The sequence below is a fragment of the Balearica regulorum genome, chromosome 1 (assembly GCF_011004875.1).
Source record: "Balearica regulorum gibbericeps isolate bBalReg1 chromosome 1, bBalReg1.pri, whole genome shotgun sequence".
In the NCBI taxonomy this organism is placed as follows: domain Eukaryota; kingdom Metazoa; phylum Chordata; class Aves; order Gruiformes; family Gruidae; genus Balearica; species Balearica regulorum.
The window spans coordinates 116,415,093-116,429,832 of NC_046184.1; the positions used below are offsets into that span (position 1 = coordinate 116,415,093).

The 14,740-nt window shown below is 36.4% G+C and overlaps 1 protein-coding gene across 8 annotated transcripts in view; it reads left to right on the top strand.

The window, feature by feature from the left end:
• Positions 1-14,740, top strand: part of ITSN1 (intersectin 1) — a 145,605-nt gene that overhangs the window by 31,907 nt on the left and 98,958 nt on the right. For 7 of the 8 annotated variants that reach the window (XM_075771243.1, XM_075771268.1, XM_075771300.1 and 4 more), the window contains 3 exons: positions 477-536; positions 5,275-5,367; positions 7,417-7,480. In XM_075771243.1, coding sequence (XP_075627358.1) covers positions 509-536; positions 5,275-5,367; positions 7,417-7,480 — 185 coding nt within the window. In that variant the 5' untranslated portion in view covers positions 477-508. The remainder of the gene's footprint in view (positions 1-476; positions 537-5,274; positions 5,368-7,416; positions 7,481-14,740) is intronic. The other variant, XM_075771291.1, reaches the window with a different exon arrangement.

Sequence of the window (14,740 nt, forward strand, 5' to 3'; positions counted from 1 at the left end):
TTTCTGTCAGGAATAAAAAACAGATCACTGACAATGTTGTATGTTTTCAACAGTTGGATATAGAGCCAGTTTTGCTCTTAAGTGGGAGCAGAGCTCTAATACTCGGTAAAGTAATGCAGCATTGAGCAGTGTCATTGAGATCTTGTCTGTTGGGGCTGACTTAACTCTGTTATTTACTACATCACTGAGTATTTATAAGTATGAAGATTGTTTTTGATGACATTCTTGAAACAGAACTGAAATGTAGCTTTTTGCTAGTATGACATCACAATCATGGATGCATAGGGTAGTGAAAAAAAAAGAGACAGTTCTCTTGTAAGTAACAGTTCTTGTGGGTTGTATTTATATAATCCTACTTTTTCATTACCTTTATTTTTGCTGTACTAATTATATGGTGGTACAGAAAATATATTGAAAATGGAAGACACTGTAACTGTTTGATTATCTCATGGTATTTTGTTTTGTTTTGCTTTCAGGCATCTATTAAACAGCTAAAAGTGACAGAACCATGGCTCAGTTTCCAACACCTTTTGGGGGTAAGTTGTTTATAGTGTATTCTGAACTATTCTTATATGCAAAAACTGCATAAACGTTGATTTCCGAACATGTTCTGTATGGAAGTGTTTATGGAAGTGTATCTTTCTGAGATGGTAGTTTATCTGATTTGTGATGTTTTTGCAGACCCAGTAGAGAACACATATGAAATTTTGCAGAGACATCTCAGAGGAGTCAAACAGAAAATCTGTGCTGTATCCCTTTTTTGTGCATTGATCCATTACAGTTTGTAACTGTAGGGCAGATCCAGGCCACTCAGCCACTGGCAGTAGGGCATAGCCTCATTCTGCACTAGGTGTGGCTAAGAAGTGGATATGGGGTTTTTTTTGAGGATTCTTGGGTTTTGTCATTGTTAAAAAATACAGCAGATGCCTTTGGATGCCATCACTTCAAATTTCTTTTCCTTATTGGCCCATAACCCATGTTGAGATTACAACAAATGTGCTGCAATTTTAGCTCTCCAAGATGCTATACCCTCCCCTGTCATAAATGAACTTTACTCTTTTTAAAAGATCCAGGAAGGGCCCTGGTAGTGCAATAGAGACATGACTTTTTGCTGTTCACATGAAATACATTTTTGACTCTAGTTTTGCTACCGATCTGAAGAAAGTTTACAGAGATAAATTTCAGTGCTGAGACCTAGTAACTAGTTTGGTTCCACTTAAATGTTGCATCTGTTAAGGGCTTTTCTCTGGAGATGCAGATACGATTCTTGTTGTGTGTCTATGTATGTTTGTGTATATATATATATGCATAAATATGCATACACACATACAGACACAAATAAGTGTGTGTATGAACGTATATAAATATATATGGAAGTCTGGGTTTTGGGATTGGGTATAGCTAGGAACTAAATGTGAATCTAGTGTTAGCGTTTTAGTGGGAGGCTACAGGAAGCACACATGTTCAGAGTATGTTGTTAGAGAAACCCAGTTCTTGTTAAACACAATTGATTGGATGCAATCTTTGCTGGTGTGAAAAAGTCCGTGATGCACAACAGAAGTATCTCTTTGCACATGGTAGCTAGAACAAACATATAATTGGAAGCTGCCATTCCTTGCCTCAGTTATCTTTAAGTCCAGCCCTCTGGAATTAAATCTTGCTTGGTGCCGGACTTTCTCAGTTTGGGGGTGAAACTGGCTACAAAAGCTTTGATCAAATAAACTCACTGGACAGTTTCATGTAGGATACCCGTTCAGGTCATGTAAAAGGTTGTGAATAGCTTAATTTCACCATGACTTTCACAATCTAAGAGAAGTCTTGAAGTGAATGAAATCTGCTTGTTCGGACTGAAGTATTTCCTTTTGTTTAGAGTTAGGGCTGTGGTTTGCATGCACCCATACTGAAACATGTACATACATTCTTAATGAAAATCTTGTCTTCAAAGCATTCTCCTCTGCCATCTTCAGAGAGTTCTCATTGCATTACAGATGGATATACAGCTTTCTTTTTTCAACTTTTATATATATATATAAATAAAAAACCATTTGATCTTGCATCTGTTGTCCAGGATCCTGTTAACTCTCGTACATGGCTTTACAAAGGAAGGAATTTGCTATTTCTTCTCAAACAACTTTTCTCATCTGATTGCTTTACAAACAGGCCGTTGAAATAAGCGTGTGGCTAATGTAGTTTCTGGAGTGTCTTTAACTTGCAGTGTAGTATGAGGGACGTTTGTTATGATACTCATACTTGAACCAAGTCTACCAAGTAGCATCGTACCTCCTCTCAGAAGAATGAAAGCAGGAGTCTAAGATTGTTGTAAGAGGAAACAAATGGTGTAGAGAAAATTCCAATTTTTATGGGGAAATTTATCATCCTTTCAAGAATGCAACATTTTCTGTTACCTGTAGTCACCAAACAAGATGCAGAGGAGAAAATTTATGCAGTCTCCATCTTGGGAGAGCCTTCACTCTATATGTGCAATATTGGGTATCCCTCTGCTGATGAATACCAATAGTGATGTTTTTGTTTCACTCCTTTCTTATTAGAGAATCTTTCAAGTCAACTTGGGAAATGGGTATGGAAAGAGCACAGCACCCAACAGTTAAATTGGGGTGACTCACTGATATTCCAGAACACTGCTCATTTTAAGAATGACTAATTAAAAAAAAATAGGCATGGTAGAATTTTTGTAATTGTTGGGAAGAATGTGGTATGCTTGACCTTCTGTTGATTTGTCCAGAAGAAGAAAGTGCCCATTTCATATATGAGGCCACTGCTTCACTTTTGCAGATGAGATGATTGCTAAGCCATATAAAAGAAAAGATGGTTAAAGGGCTTGCTGCTGCATTCAATAGCTTGCTTATGAGCCAATTTTGTGGTTTGGTGACTGCCTCCTTTGTATCTGAATATATTGAAAAGCCCCACAACCTCTCTATTGGCATCCAGGATCTGAAGCCATGAATGATGTCTTGGTAATTGGGTAAGATCCTGCTTCATGCCCTCCCATAGGTCTTATTGTTTCCTCAAATAACAAAAGATGGAAACAAGGCAATGTCAGAGATGCCATTCATACTTTTCGGACTGAAAAGGCTACTAGGCTTGCTTGGTTTAACATTGGTTCTTTTGATGTTCATATCCCACAAAGGAGATCCACTGTTTCAAAACCAACCAGATCTCCATCTGGAAGAGTAAATATTGACAGTCATTTGTTCTAGTTACAGGGACTTCAGAGAAGAAATAAACTTTTTTTTTTTTTTTTTTAAATAGTTAATAGAATACATTTTTAGTGACCTCTTGCCATAAGAGTTTTTAGTTTTGGGTTTTATTGCCGCCTTTGTGGAAGGATTGGAAGAGCTGGTGGGTTTTTTGTTGTTGTGTTTTTTGGGTTTGGGGTTTTTTGTTAGGTGGGTTTTTTGGTACAAGTCATGCATACCTCAAATTGAGAGAGAGCAAGCTGGTGAATGATAGCAAATTTCATGTTGGTTTGTTGTTTGGTTTTGCTTTTTTTTCTCAAGAAATTCTCCCTCTTCGTGTAAGCTACCACATCCAGCCTTAGGATCTTAGGTTGGTGTAGTCATTTCCAATACAGGGAGATGTTCATCTGCTCCTAGTTGGCCTAGTCTGCATTACCAGTCATAAAGTTTTAATCAACACCATTCCTTTCCTCCAGTCAGGAGTTCATAAGAAGATGGGGGAGAAAATTGCTTACATGAACTATTGTGTTTTGAGATGTTCATATCCAGAGAGTCCTGTTTCATTCCCACAGGGAGCACAGCTATGAAATCTGTTTACAGTGCCTCTGTGAGCTTAGTTACTATAATTCTGGGATTTTTGGACTAATTTTAAAATGCCTTTTTTCCAATTACTAGCCTGTCTGCTTCTAGAAGTACATAGGTTACCTGAAACTGAGATGATAATTTTCTACCAAGAATGTAGCTTTTCTTTCATTAATGAAATCTGCCATTTAAAGGAATGTTTTTCTTCCTCTTGTCCATTTCCTTTTCTCTCCAAAGTACATTTTGCCACATGAAAGTAGTTTTTAAATAGAAGAAATTCAGGAGGCAGGAAATTCTCATGTTCTTCATAACTGCTGAGTCTGATTCTGCCTCAGCCTGCAAGCAATTTGAAATACTTGCTGTAAATATTTGTGGATTGTATTACCTGAAATTTAATCTCTGAGAATTTATTGCTGAGACAGAGTCAATGTCAGATCTCCTGTTTATTTTTCTGCAAATCTACATGTTCTCTTTTAATATTACTTCAATAAAACAGCAATTCCATTCACTTAGATTCCTTCATATCGTTACACTCCTATACAGTAGGAGTTACGGGAAGGTGCACCAGTGCAGTGTGCTACTACCATTGTTGAGATCATGATTTTTACTGGTTGGAAATTATTCAGACAAACTTGAAAAACAGTGTTAGTTCATTGGAGGTCTCAAGTGGAAGTTGAGATATGTTTGCTCTGCGTACAAATGATCTGAAGGATGAAAGCGAAATGTCTGCAAGAGGAGGGAGAGGAACTACTGCAAAAATGGTGGTGGAACTGGAAAAAGCATTGTGGAAGCATAGCACTGTAGAAGGGTAGTAAATCTCAATGTAAACTAAATATTCACATCCAATTTATGAGTATGGTGTGAAGAATCTGGTCTGTATAACATATACTTACTCAGATTTCTCATTCTCAGAAGAATGAGGAACACACTTTCCTGTGCTATTGTTGCCCATGAAAAATGTTTACTATCTGGTTGAATTATACTTTTCCTATACAAGTAAGAAGAGTTCTTCTGTTATAATAGTACAAAACCACATAGTACACAACTGATTATTTGAGGTACCTTTTCAGTTAAAAGAACTTGCATTTCAGCTGTATGTACTCTTGAGAGGCAAATGACCTCCCACCCCCTAAATATCTAGTCTAATGAACTTTCTGCATTATATCCTCTGGTATGCTGATGTTGTCTTTTAATAGCCCATTTGTAAGTTTGATTGCACATTGAGTCGTGTGGTTGTAACTTAAATTTTCGTGTGAGCCAGGTAAGAGAATCAGTTCCCAGCAGTCATCTTAATTTGGTAATGTTTAGTTCTGCTAAGTTTAATAGTTGTAATTGGCTGGTTCATGGAGCTTTTAGCTATAGACTTTGGATGAACAGCTTCTGGATGTGTGTTGTTTTCTGAGGTCCGGTATGATATGATTACTCTCAGAAATAAAAATAGTGTAGTTTGTAGATAATGGTTCTTAATTTTATTTGTCCATTTGTTTTGAACTAGGCAACCTGGATATCTGGGCTATTACTGTGGAGGAGAGAGCTAAACATGATCAACAGTTCCATAGTCTGAAACCAACATCTGGATTTATCACTGGTAATGAAATAGTTTTCACTTCTAATTTCATTTAATTAAATCTTAATTACCAAGCCTAAATATGTACAGAGTTGTCTGGGAGGCATTTGGGCGTAAGAATTTAAAAAAAATTGAACCAATCTTACTTGGTTTGTATTCCATTTTTCATATGTCTTGCCATCTCAACCCCATCTTTTCTGATATTGCTCTCATATTTACCAGCTATGTATTTGGTTTATGACACTTGATTTTTTTTGTGAGTAGGATTAAAATTATTTGTAACTGTGGCTCTAAAAAGCAGTTTTATTGTGTAGAGCTAGCTGATACTTACAAACTTTAGAGATTCAGGATGCGGAATCACCCTGGTGCCTGGTAATATTTATAGTGCTTTTAATGTGCCCAATGAATTAACTCATTGTACTGAGTCTGGCTGAGATGGACTTAACTTTCTTCATAGCAGCCTATATGGTGCTGTGTTTTGGATTTGTGATTAAAGCAGTGTTGATAACACATCAATGTTTTGGCTGTGGATGAACAGTGCGTGCAAAGCCTCAAGGCTTTCACTCTTTCTCACTCTGCATTCCCTCCAGCGAATAGGCTGGAGGTGGGCAAGAAGTTGGGAAGGGGACACAGCAAGGACAGCTGACCCCAGCTGACCAAAGGGATATCCCATACCACCATGCTCAACAAAAACTGAAGGGAGGCTGCTGTTGTCTTCCAAGGTAGCCATTGCTCAGAGGCTGAGCTTGAGGGAGGTGGTGAGTGATTACCTTTACATCACTTGGGGTTTTTCCCCTGGTCTTTCACTTATTAAACTCTCTTTATCATGACCAACAAGTTTTCTCACTTTTGCTCTCCCTATTCTCCTCTCCATACTGCTGGGGAGTGGGAAGTGAGAGAGTGGCTGGCTGCTTAGTTTTCTGCCTGGGGTCAACCCACCATGCTAACATACTAAGAGATTAAGAAGTTTGTTTAAGTAAAGATGTATTAATTTAACTGAAATCTGTTTCAGAAACTGATTGTTTAAACTAGTGAAATCAGTGTGGATGACCTCTTAAAAATAGTCTAAATGGCAAAATTGATTTAAGTTGTGGGAAGTAAAGCTGCAAGTAAAGAAATTGCACTGATCCTAATAAATTTTCAGTGAACATCACTGATTTGCTTTGATTTTAAAGGCAATAGGATGCTTACTTTTATGTTAGCTTGTTTTGTTGCATTTGATTTTCTTTAGTGCTATCTAAACTCTGATGTTCAATTGAAATGAAAGGTATAGAAGTGATTTACCTTTCTTGCTGTCTGATCCATCAAGAGGATTTCCAGAGTGTGAAATCAGAATTGGATTCTTAGGAGAGTCTCATCACAGCCATACATGCCTCCAAGTATACAATTTGATTGTTTCTGCTCCTGTTACCTGACAGATGTGGTACAAAATACTACTGTGTTTATTGACCTCCTTTGATATTTAGTGCTATTTCTAGTCTGTTTACAACTTTCCTTTACAGACCACAGCATTTCCAAGTGCCTAATCCTTTTGTAATTGTTTTGCTATCCTTAGTTTTAATTGATAGTTGGAAAATGACTTTGAAATATACCATTGTTTCTTTAATGGTGGCTTATCAGGTTCACATCAGGCTAAAGACCACTTTAGTTTGTGCTAGCTGACTGCCATTGTACTTCCAAAAAAATCTAAGGTAGAGTTTATCTTCCTCTGGAAGAAGAAGAAAAAAATTTCTTGTTCTCACAAAGTGTATGATTCCTGCAAAGAGAGCCATTAACACAATTTAGGGACTGTGAACCATGAGTTTCCGATTGCTCTAAATGTTCATGCCCAGTTGACTTCATGTGGTGCTGACTGTTGCAGACTTAAACAGTATGTGTTTGTTGGAAATACCTAGTAGATTTGCAAGTGACAAAATAAGTTTAAATCTCATACTCTGTTATGTATGCATAGCATTAAGTATTTATGGTTTTACTGTTGCTTCTGGTTTAGATATTTTTGACTCATGAATTCCTTCTTCATCTTGCAGGTATTTTTAGCATTTTCTGAAATCATGTCCTTTTTTTTTATAGGTGATCAAGCTAGAAACTTTTTTTTTCAATCCGGGTTACCTCAACCGGTGTTAGCACAGATATGGTGAGTATATGGTAGGGGATGGGAGAATTGCAATTATGTCACAGAGAGAAATTTATTGGTACAGACTTGCACAGTAACTATATTTCACATTCTGGGGTTTAAAATCACCTATTTAGTTCAGTGTGCTTTCCAAAAGTCTACAAGGCAAATATGCTTTGCAGTATGTTTTAGCTGCGTTTTTAAGTTAACTAGTTCAGTTACTGGAGGTATCTGTCCTTTTACAAATGGCATTTTTGAAGTTGGCTATTTGCAGCCTTCCTTTCAAATTACTAAATGCTTTCAGCTTTATTAAAACTGTACTAATACAATCGCTAAGCACAGTAATTAGTATTATAAATCTTCTAATGGGAGAACCTATGCAAGACTTGCAAAATTTGTTACAAAATTAAGGCTGTAGTTGGAGATGCAGCTTGAAAGCTTGAAATTTTTACTATTCCTTGGTGAGTTTAGATTAAAATCTCTATTGCTGTATATTATACATCACAAACATTTCCACAGCCTGCCAGTTTCTTTGTGCAGGATTGCAATTGTTTCTGCTCCAACTTACGTGACGCTACCAGACTTGGACATGCTAACTTGCATAGATTTTTTATAATTCACATTAGTTATATTACTACTATTTTATGTGAAATACTACTGGTTTTCATTCTAGATTGGAAAAAAACCCAGCAACTTTTCCTCTGTTGTTAACTGTTTGAAAGAGAGAGTAGTTATGGCAGTTATAAAAACTTTTTGTTGTAGTAAGGACTTCTAAATGCAGAATCTTGCTCTGACTGGAGAAAGAAGAGAATTCTTTTCTTGCAAGAAAAAGAATTTGCTTTGGAAATATGCATGCCTAAAATAGGGGCTAGATTTCCATGGCTTTTAAATAAATAGCTTATTTTCTTTTCAAATTATCTTCATCTTAGAAATATGAAATCTGGTCTGGTTATTTTATTTGCTGAAGACTCAGTGAAAGTTCAGATGTCCCTTTGGAACTTCTCTTGCCTCTTAATTAAACAAGGAAAGAAGTTTTGTCTTAAAGAAAACATCCTTTCTCCAAAAGTGTTCCGTAGGCATTAACTTTAAATAGGTGTTAACAAAAACTAAACAGTTGTAAATAGTCTGACTAAAAATCTCTTCCTCTCTGAATTACTCAGTTTTTCAGCTTCTTGAGAGAGAGAGAATCATTCCACTAGTTCTGTAGTTGTCATAGAGACAAGACCTGAACTTGCACATTTTTTAAAATAAAGCTGAACTAAAACTTATTCATGCTGCCTCTATAAATCATAAAAAAAGCATGTAGACATCCCTTTCTCACTCTTTTCTTTTTTCGATCATCTCTGAATTAAGAGAAGTAAATATTTAAGTAAAAATCTAGATCACTTCTATATATTCCCAGTTGGAATTAGAATAACCAAGTAGGAAAATAGTTGCCTAGTGATAGTAAAACCCTGTAAGACAACCCCCCCCCCTCAAAAAAAAAAAGGAAAGGAACCTCCTCCCCTCTTTTCCCACAACTCAAATTATTTAACTCTTTTGATCTGTCAGTGAATATTTACCTGTAACCTGCCACAGATTACTGCTATCCCACAGAAACAATAGAAGTTAAACTGTTTAGTGGCAGAAGTCCTTTGCAGCCTGCAAAGGACATCACAATGTGCTCAAGACTGCATTGAAAAATGTAAATCATTGTTTGTCTTAGCTCCCAGGGGTAAGATTTTGAAGTGGCACACTTGCTTTGTGGATTAATTGCAATATTCTGTCTAATGTTGTCTATTGAAATCTCTATTAACAGTGATATAGATCCATAAGTACTTTAAAGGGGAGAGGAGTTCTAGTTTAGTAAGCCCAGAATCTCCGTGAGAGATACAAGCTGCATAAAACTTATTTTCTATCAGTATTCTTTATTTCTTGAATAGATGGGGTTTTTTTTAATTAGATAGCATTTGATTATTAGAGGGAGAGAAGGAAAGGTACAACAGTCTTTAAGGAAGGAAAGTTGTTATTCTGAGAGCAACTTGTAATACTTCAAATTAATTTTCTGATCCTAGAAATATGGAAGTGTATGCATGTTGTGTTTTGGAAGTGTTTTCCTATTCTTTTTTGTGTCTACTTATTTTGAATAGTTGATCATATTAATCTGTCTGCAGATTAAGATAGGAGCCTAGCATTTATTTCATAAAGGATTACCTACAGCTGTATGTAGACAAGCTTATGCTAATACAAAGTTTCATCTGTTTTGTTGGCTATGGTTCTTGTATAGAAAAACACAACTGGGAAAGGAACCGCAGGGGGGATTGGCCTAATGACTGATTGGCCATACTGCTTTCAGAGTGCTCTGCAGAAAAATCAAATCCTCTATCTTTATGAGTTTCTGAATGTATTATCTCACAAGTGAGAGAATTTTGTTTGCATAAATGATCAGTATAAGGATTTTTGCTGTCTTATATTTTAATTTTAATTAAAATTGAATTGCCATTTTTGTAGCATGAAAAAATAATTTTCACTAGATCTTCAAGAAATGCTAGCTAGCTGAAGTACCAGTTAAATGTCTTCTGCCTCAAGAGCTTCTTTGAGAATATTCTGCAGTTGGTGTAATTGTTTTCTAAGATGAGACTCTAAGGAGAATGTATTTTATTTTAATTTCTACTATTAATCAAAGCTTCCCCAGAATTCATGTTTCTTAAAAGTAGAAGCTCCATGGTTTTTAGCCTTGGCAATTCCTGTGTCCCTTCTGCTCATCATTCATTTAAGAAAAGAGAAGTCTTTGGGACCTCAGTGGAGCAAATTAGTGGAGTTACTATGGTCTGTCATGACAACTTCTTTACTGTTCTGCCCTTTACAAGCTTTGGAGTCTGCCAGGCTGGTAATCTATAAGGAAGCCTCTAAGTAGGCTTTGAATTGAGACTGCAGTGGCTCAGAAGATAACTGTTTTTAAGTAGGCAATAATCTGGCTTTCTTTTAAAGCCCTTATGAATGATGGCCTCAAAAAGCATCTTCTGTGTAGCCTGTCTCTCTGGTATTAAATGAAAACTTAAAATAATCAGTGCCATCTGTTTTTCATGCATTTAGAGTTACTTATTTTTTCAGGATAGACTAAAGCCATTGGTTGACTTACCTATTTCTGGCATACGGTTCACTCCTTCGCTTAATTCTTAAATTTGTGTCCAAGTGTGGGACTGAAAGATTATGAGTGGCAATTCTGTGAGTTGTAACTCTTACTATACATGCATTAAGTGGCTGATGCTAAAGATCTAATTTCTCCCAGTATGGCTGAGTTTTATAATGCAGTATGGGATTGTATAATATCATATGGGAATGTAAAGCTAAATAAATCCAGATTGTTTGAACTGCAAGGTTTCCTTGTTTTAATGCTCTCTGCTGTTTTCATGGAGATGTTTTGTAGGCTAATCATAACCATGTTTGATGGAAAAAACCTGCACGTGCTCAGTTTCTGCACCTCATAAATGCAAAAATAATCAAGTTGGTTTTACGTTCTGCAGAAAAGAGGAGAGAAAGGAGGAGGAAAAGATCTGTAGGAGAAGAATTTTGTCAGCACCTGAAACCTAGCATAGTGATGAAGCCCACTGCAGCTATTCTCATTAGAAAACCCTTGTTATAAACACAGCCCTGTTCCATAAAATATGATAAATATTTATTCAATGTTTATTCCATTTACTGCTCTGCACTGGTTCTGGCCAGACCTTAAGTGAAACAAATTAAAGGACACTACATTCTTCCAAATTTCATTAGAAGCAGAACAGTGAAATTAAGTAGTGTTTACTGTCAGCCACTCACTGTATTTAAGGTGATGTTTATTCCAAAATAGCACTGTAATCTAACAGCATGACACTAGGTTCAGTAATTAGAAATGGAAATTTTGTCAGACGAAAGGTGATTTTTGTTAGCATGCTGTAAATGTGTATAAATTCTGTAGTGTGTACATATTTTTTCCTCACTGAAATTTGTGCTGTTAATTTAAATAACAAAGCTATTGACATAGAGTAAATGAGGAACAGAAGGTCAGATGTTAAATTAAAAGCTACTGACAATTATGTGAATAGGAGCTCAAAGCAATGAGACTGGTGCAAATCAAAGTTTATTATTACTGGACAATTAATATTTTCTCATGTAGAATGCAAAAACTTATTGTGTTCTAGCAGTACACTGTAAATAGTGTCTGGAGAATCAAGGTCACCTACAGTGTGATACTTACTCTTACTGCATGTGACAGGTTGAGGGACTCTGCCTGTGCTTTAGTAACAGAAAGGCTTAAATTTTATAAATCAAAGTATTTGCAGGTGTGGAAGCCACTTAGCTTGAACAAATAAGACTATTTTAAATACAACTGGTGCAATTACTTTCCTTAAATGCAAAGATGTGAAGAACATTGTGACTATTTATTTGAGCTGTTGGTGCCAGTTGGTCACTATGGAGCTGACTGACTTCTCCGTATGTTGAGGAACTAGTTGTCTTTGGGAAGACCACTGACTGCTTGGAGTGCAGTCAAAAATCTGCTAGAATAGGTTTATCCAGATCAATTTCTCTAGCTTTGTTCCTATGCACATGCTCAGCTCGCTAGCTATATAAGCCTAGTTTTCACTGCCCGTTTCCGCTGGCCATCTGACAGAAGAATGACTAATCAAGTGTTGAACTAAGCTTTCGTTAAAAACCCCACACATTCCATTTTTGAATTTTCTTTAGTTGCCTTCAAAAAGGTGTGGTGTCTGCTTGTAAGCATCAATTAAAATGAAGCTAATTATCTGCTCCTGGTTTCCATTATCCTTAATACTCTGTAATTTTCTAATGAGGCTTTCTTACCCTTGGTATTCATTCACTGTATGCTGGTTTACTTTCTAGTGCAAAACCCACAAAAGGGAGCACTTCAGAAAATACATTTAGCCATTAAGTTTCTGACGTTCTAAAACTCCAAATACCTTTTGCCTCTTGAATGTTTTGGGTTTGCAAGACTTGCAGCATGGATTTGTCCTAAGTGAGATTTTTAGAAATCTAACATCACTGTTTGGAAACACAAAAAAAGGGGTTTTTTAAATAAACATAAAACAGGTGATGGCTAATAGACATTATATGAACTGTTTTGGTTGTAAAATGTAAAAGGTGTATGAAGAAGAAAATTAAAATGTACTGAGTAATACTGTTCCTTGTAAGCCTAAGTGATGATTTTGGGCAACAAAAATTCTACAGCATGTTGTGGGACACTTTCATGCTATTGTTGAAAAACAGAGTGAATTTTTTAAATTTTTGTAGTTAAACTGTGAATTCCTTCAAAATGAATTTGGGCTTTTTACAGGAATTTTAAATTCATATAAATATTTCTGATGTAGAGAAAATTTCAGAGAGATGCAAACATGTCCTTTTGAGGTTTATACCCATTTCATTGTATAGAAGGAAAAGCACTACATACTGCATACATGCAGTCTGTTTACAGATTTGCATATAGTGGCTTGTGATATTTACATCCCACTGGACAGAAATATATGATGGAAGCTAATAAACTCTTAGTATTTTTATATCCAGAGAAAGCCATCGCACTTCAGAATCAACAGAAGATGGATAACCTCAGTAACAAAATATGAGAAACCTACTTTGTGTTTTTTAACTATTTTGTACAAGTAACTATAGCTCTCATTTTGAAATACACATTTTTCATTAACAGCTATTGCTGTCTATCCTTGCTGTTGGTTAACACTCATAGGAGAGAGGCTCCTCTGCCTTCACTGGTGTTCTCCCACTTGTCTCCGCAAGTTGCGTGACGACAAAAACATTACATCTTCCACTTTAACATAGCCTACCAATACATCAGGAGGTACCAGTGTGTTGCTTGGTCGTTGTGGAAGAGTGATCAGAAGCTGAGACTGTAGAGCAGTGGTGTTCTGCAAGGCAGAGGAGATACCCATTCCAAATTTGAACTAGGTTTGCCACGTTGGCCTTCCCTCTTCTGCTGGTTGGACTACCATATATGAAGTTTAACTGCTTATTTGTCAAATGAACCACATATGAAGAGATCATGACTGAAACTTGAATCCAAATCACATTATGCTGTGTGGGTCCCAGAATCAGTTTTGACAAAACTTAGGCTTCCAAAGACTTGTTAATTAGAGGAAGGTTTAGAGTTACTGAAGAGCAGGCAGATTTTATGTCTAAATTAAACTTCGCTGTGATATGAAACTTTAGGAAATGACTGGTAGAAGTTCTCACAGCCAAAACTTGTTCTTCAATGAAATATATGTAATAGTTCAACATCTCTCAGGGAGTGGTGCAATGCATACTTTTCTTTTTAACTGTAAGCCTCAGAGTCTACAGTTTCCTCACCAGACTTTCTCTTTCTTCTTTAAATACTGCTGCCACATTTTCAGTAGTGTTATTTAGCCTCTTGACATCAAAACTGGTGGATTAGGACAGCTATACCACTGAAAATGCTGTCTTACAGTTATTGGGAAGGGTTGGAGTGTCAGCATTTTTGGGGAAATGCCAGTGGTGATCTAAACCAGGGGAAACTCTTTAAGATATATGGTTGACCTGTGGCAACCCCTGCTGGGATCTGCCTCTTCGCTGGCTTTTCCTAGGGTTGCTTTTTTTTGGTTGGGGTGGGATGATTTTCTTTTTGTGAATGCTTGCCACTGCATTTACCTGGCTGTCTACTTGTTTAAGTATCAATTATAAATAACTGTCAATTTATTGCAGTACTTCTTTGATAACTTTTTTTTTTGCATGTAAGCTTTCTTTGACAGGGATTTGATCAGAAATAAAGATCTAGTTTAACTAGACTGCCTGGGTCCTTTGTGTTGTCACATCTGTGATGTGCAAATGTATGCATGAACTTAAACATATATATTATTCCAATACTGAAATGTGTACTGAATTCTTCACATGAATGCAAAAAAATAAGCATACTGTTTAAAACTAAGTTTACAACTGATTGCGTTATTAATATGCATTTACTCTCGTTTTTGGTTTGCAATTGCAGGAACTAACATTCTTCTTCCTGCTTCTCTCCCGCCACCCCCCCTCCCAACCTCCCAACCCTGTTCCCTGCTGAGCATGCTTTTCTTAACCATCAAATGAAGAAACAAAAAGACGACTGTTTAAGTCAGACTACTTTACATGAAAGCTTATTCAAGGTCTAGGCTCAGTGTTTTATCTTGAAGTACTATTGTTTAACTGAAAACACATTTGTACACTTGCAGATGTAAGTGTGTTTAGTAAAGTGCACAGATTTAAACAATGTTTTATTTTAAGTGTAGCTAAAGTACAGAT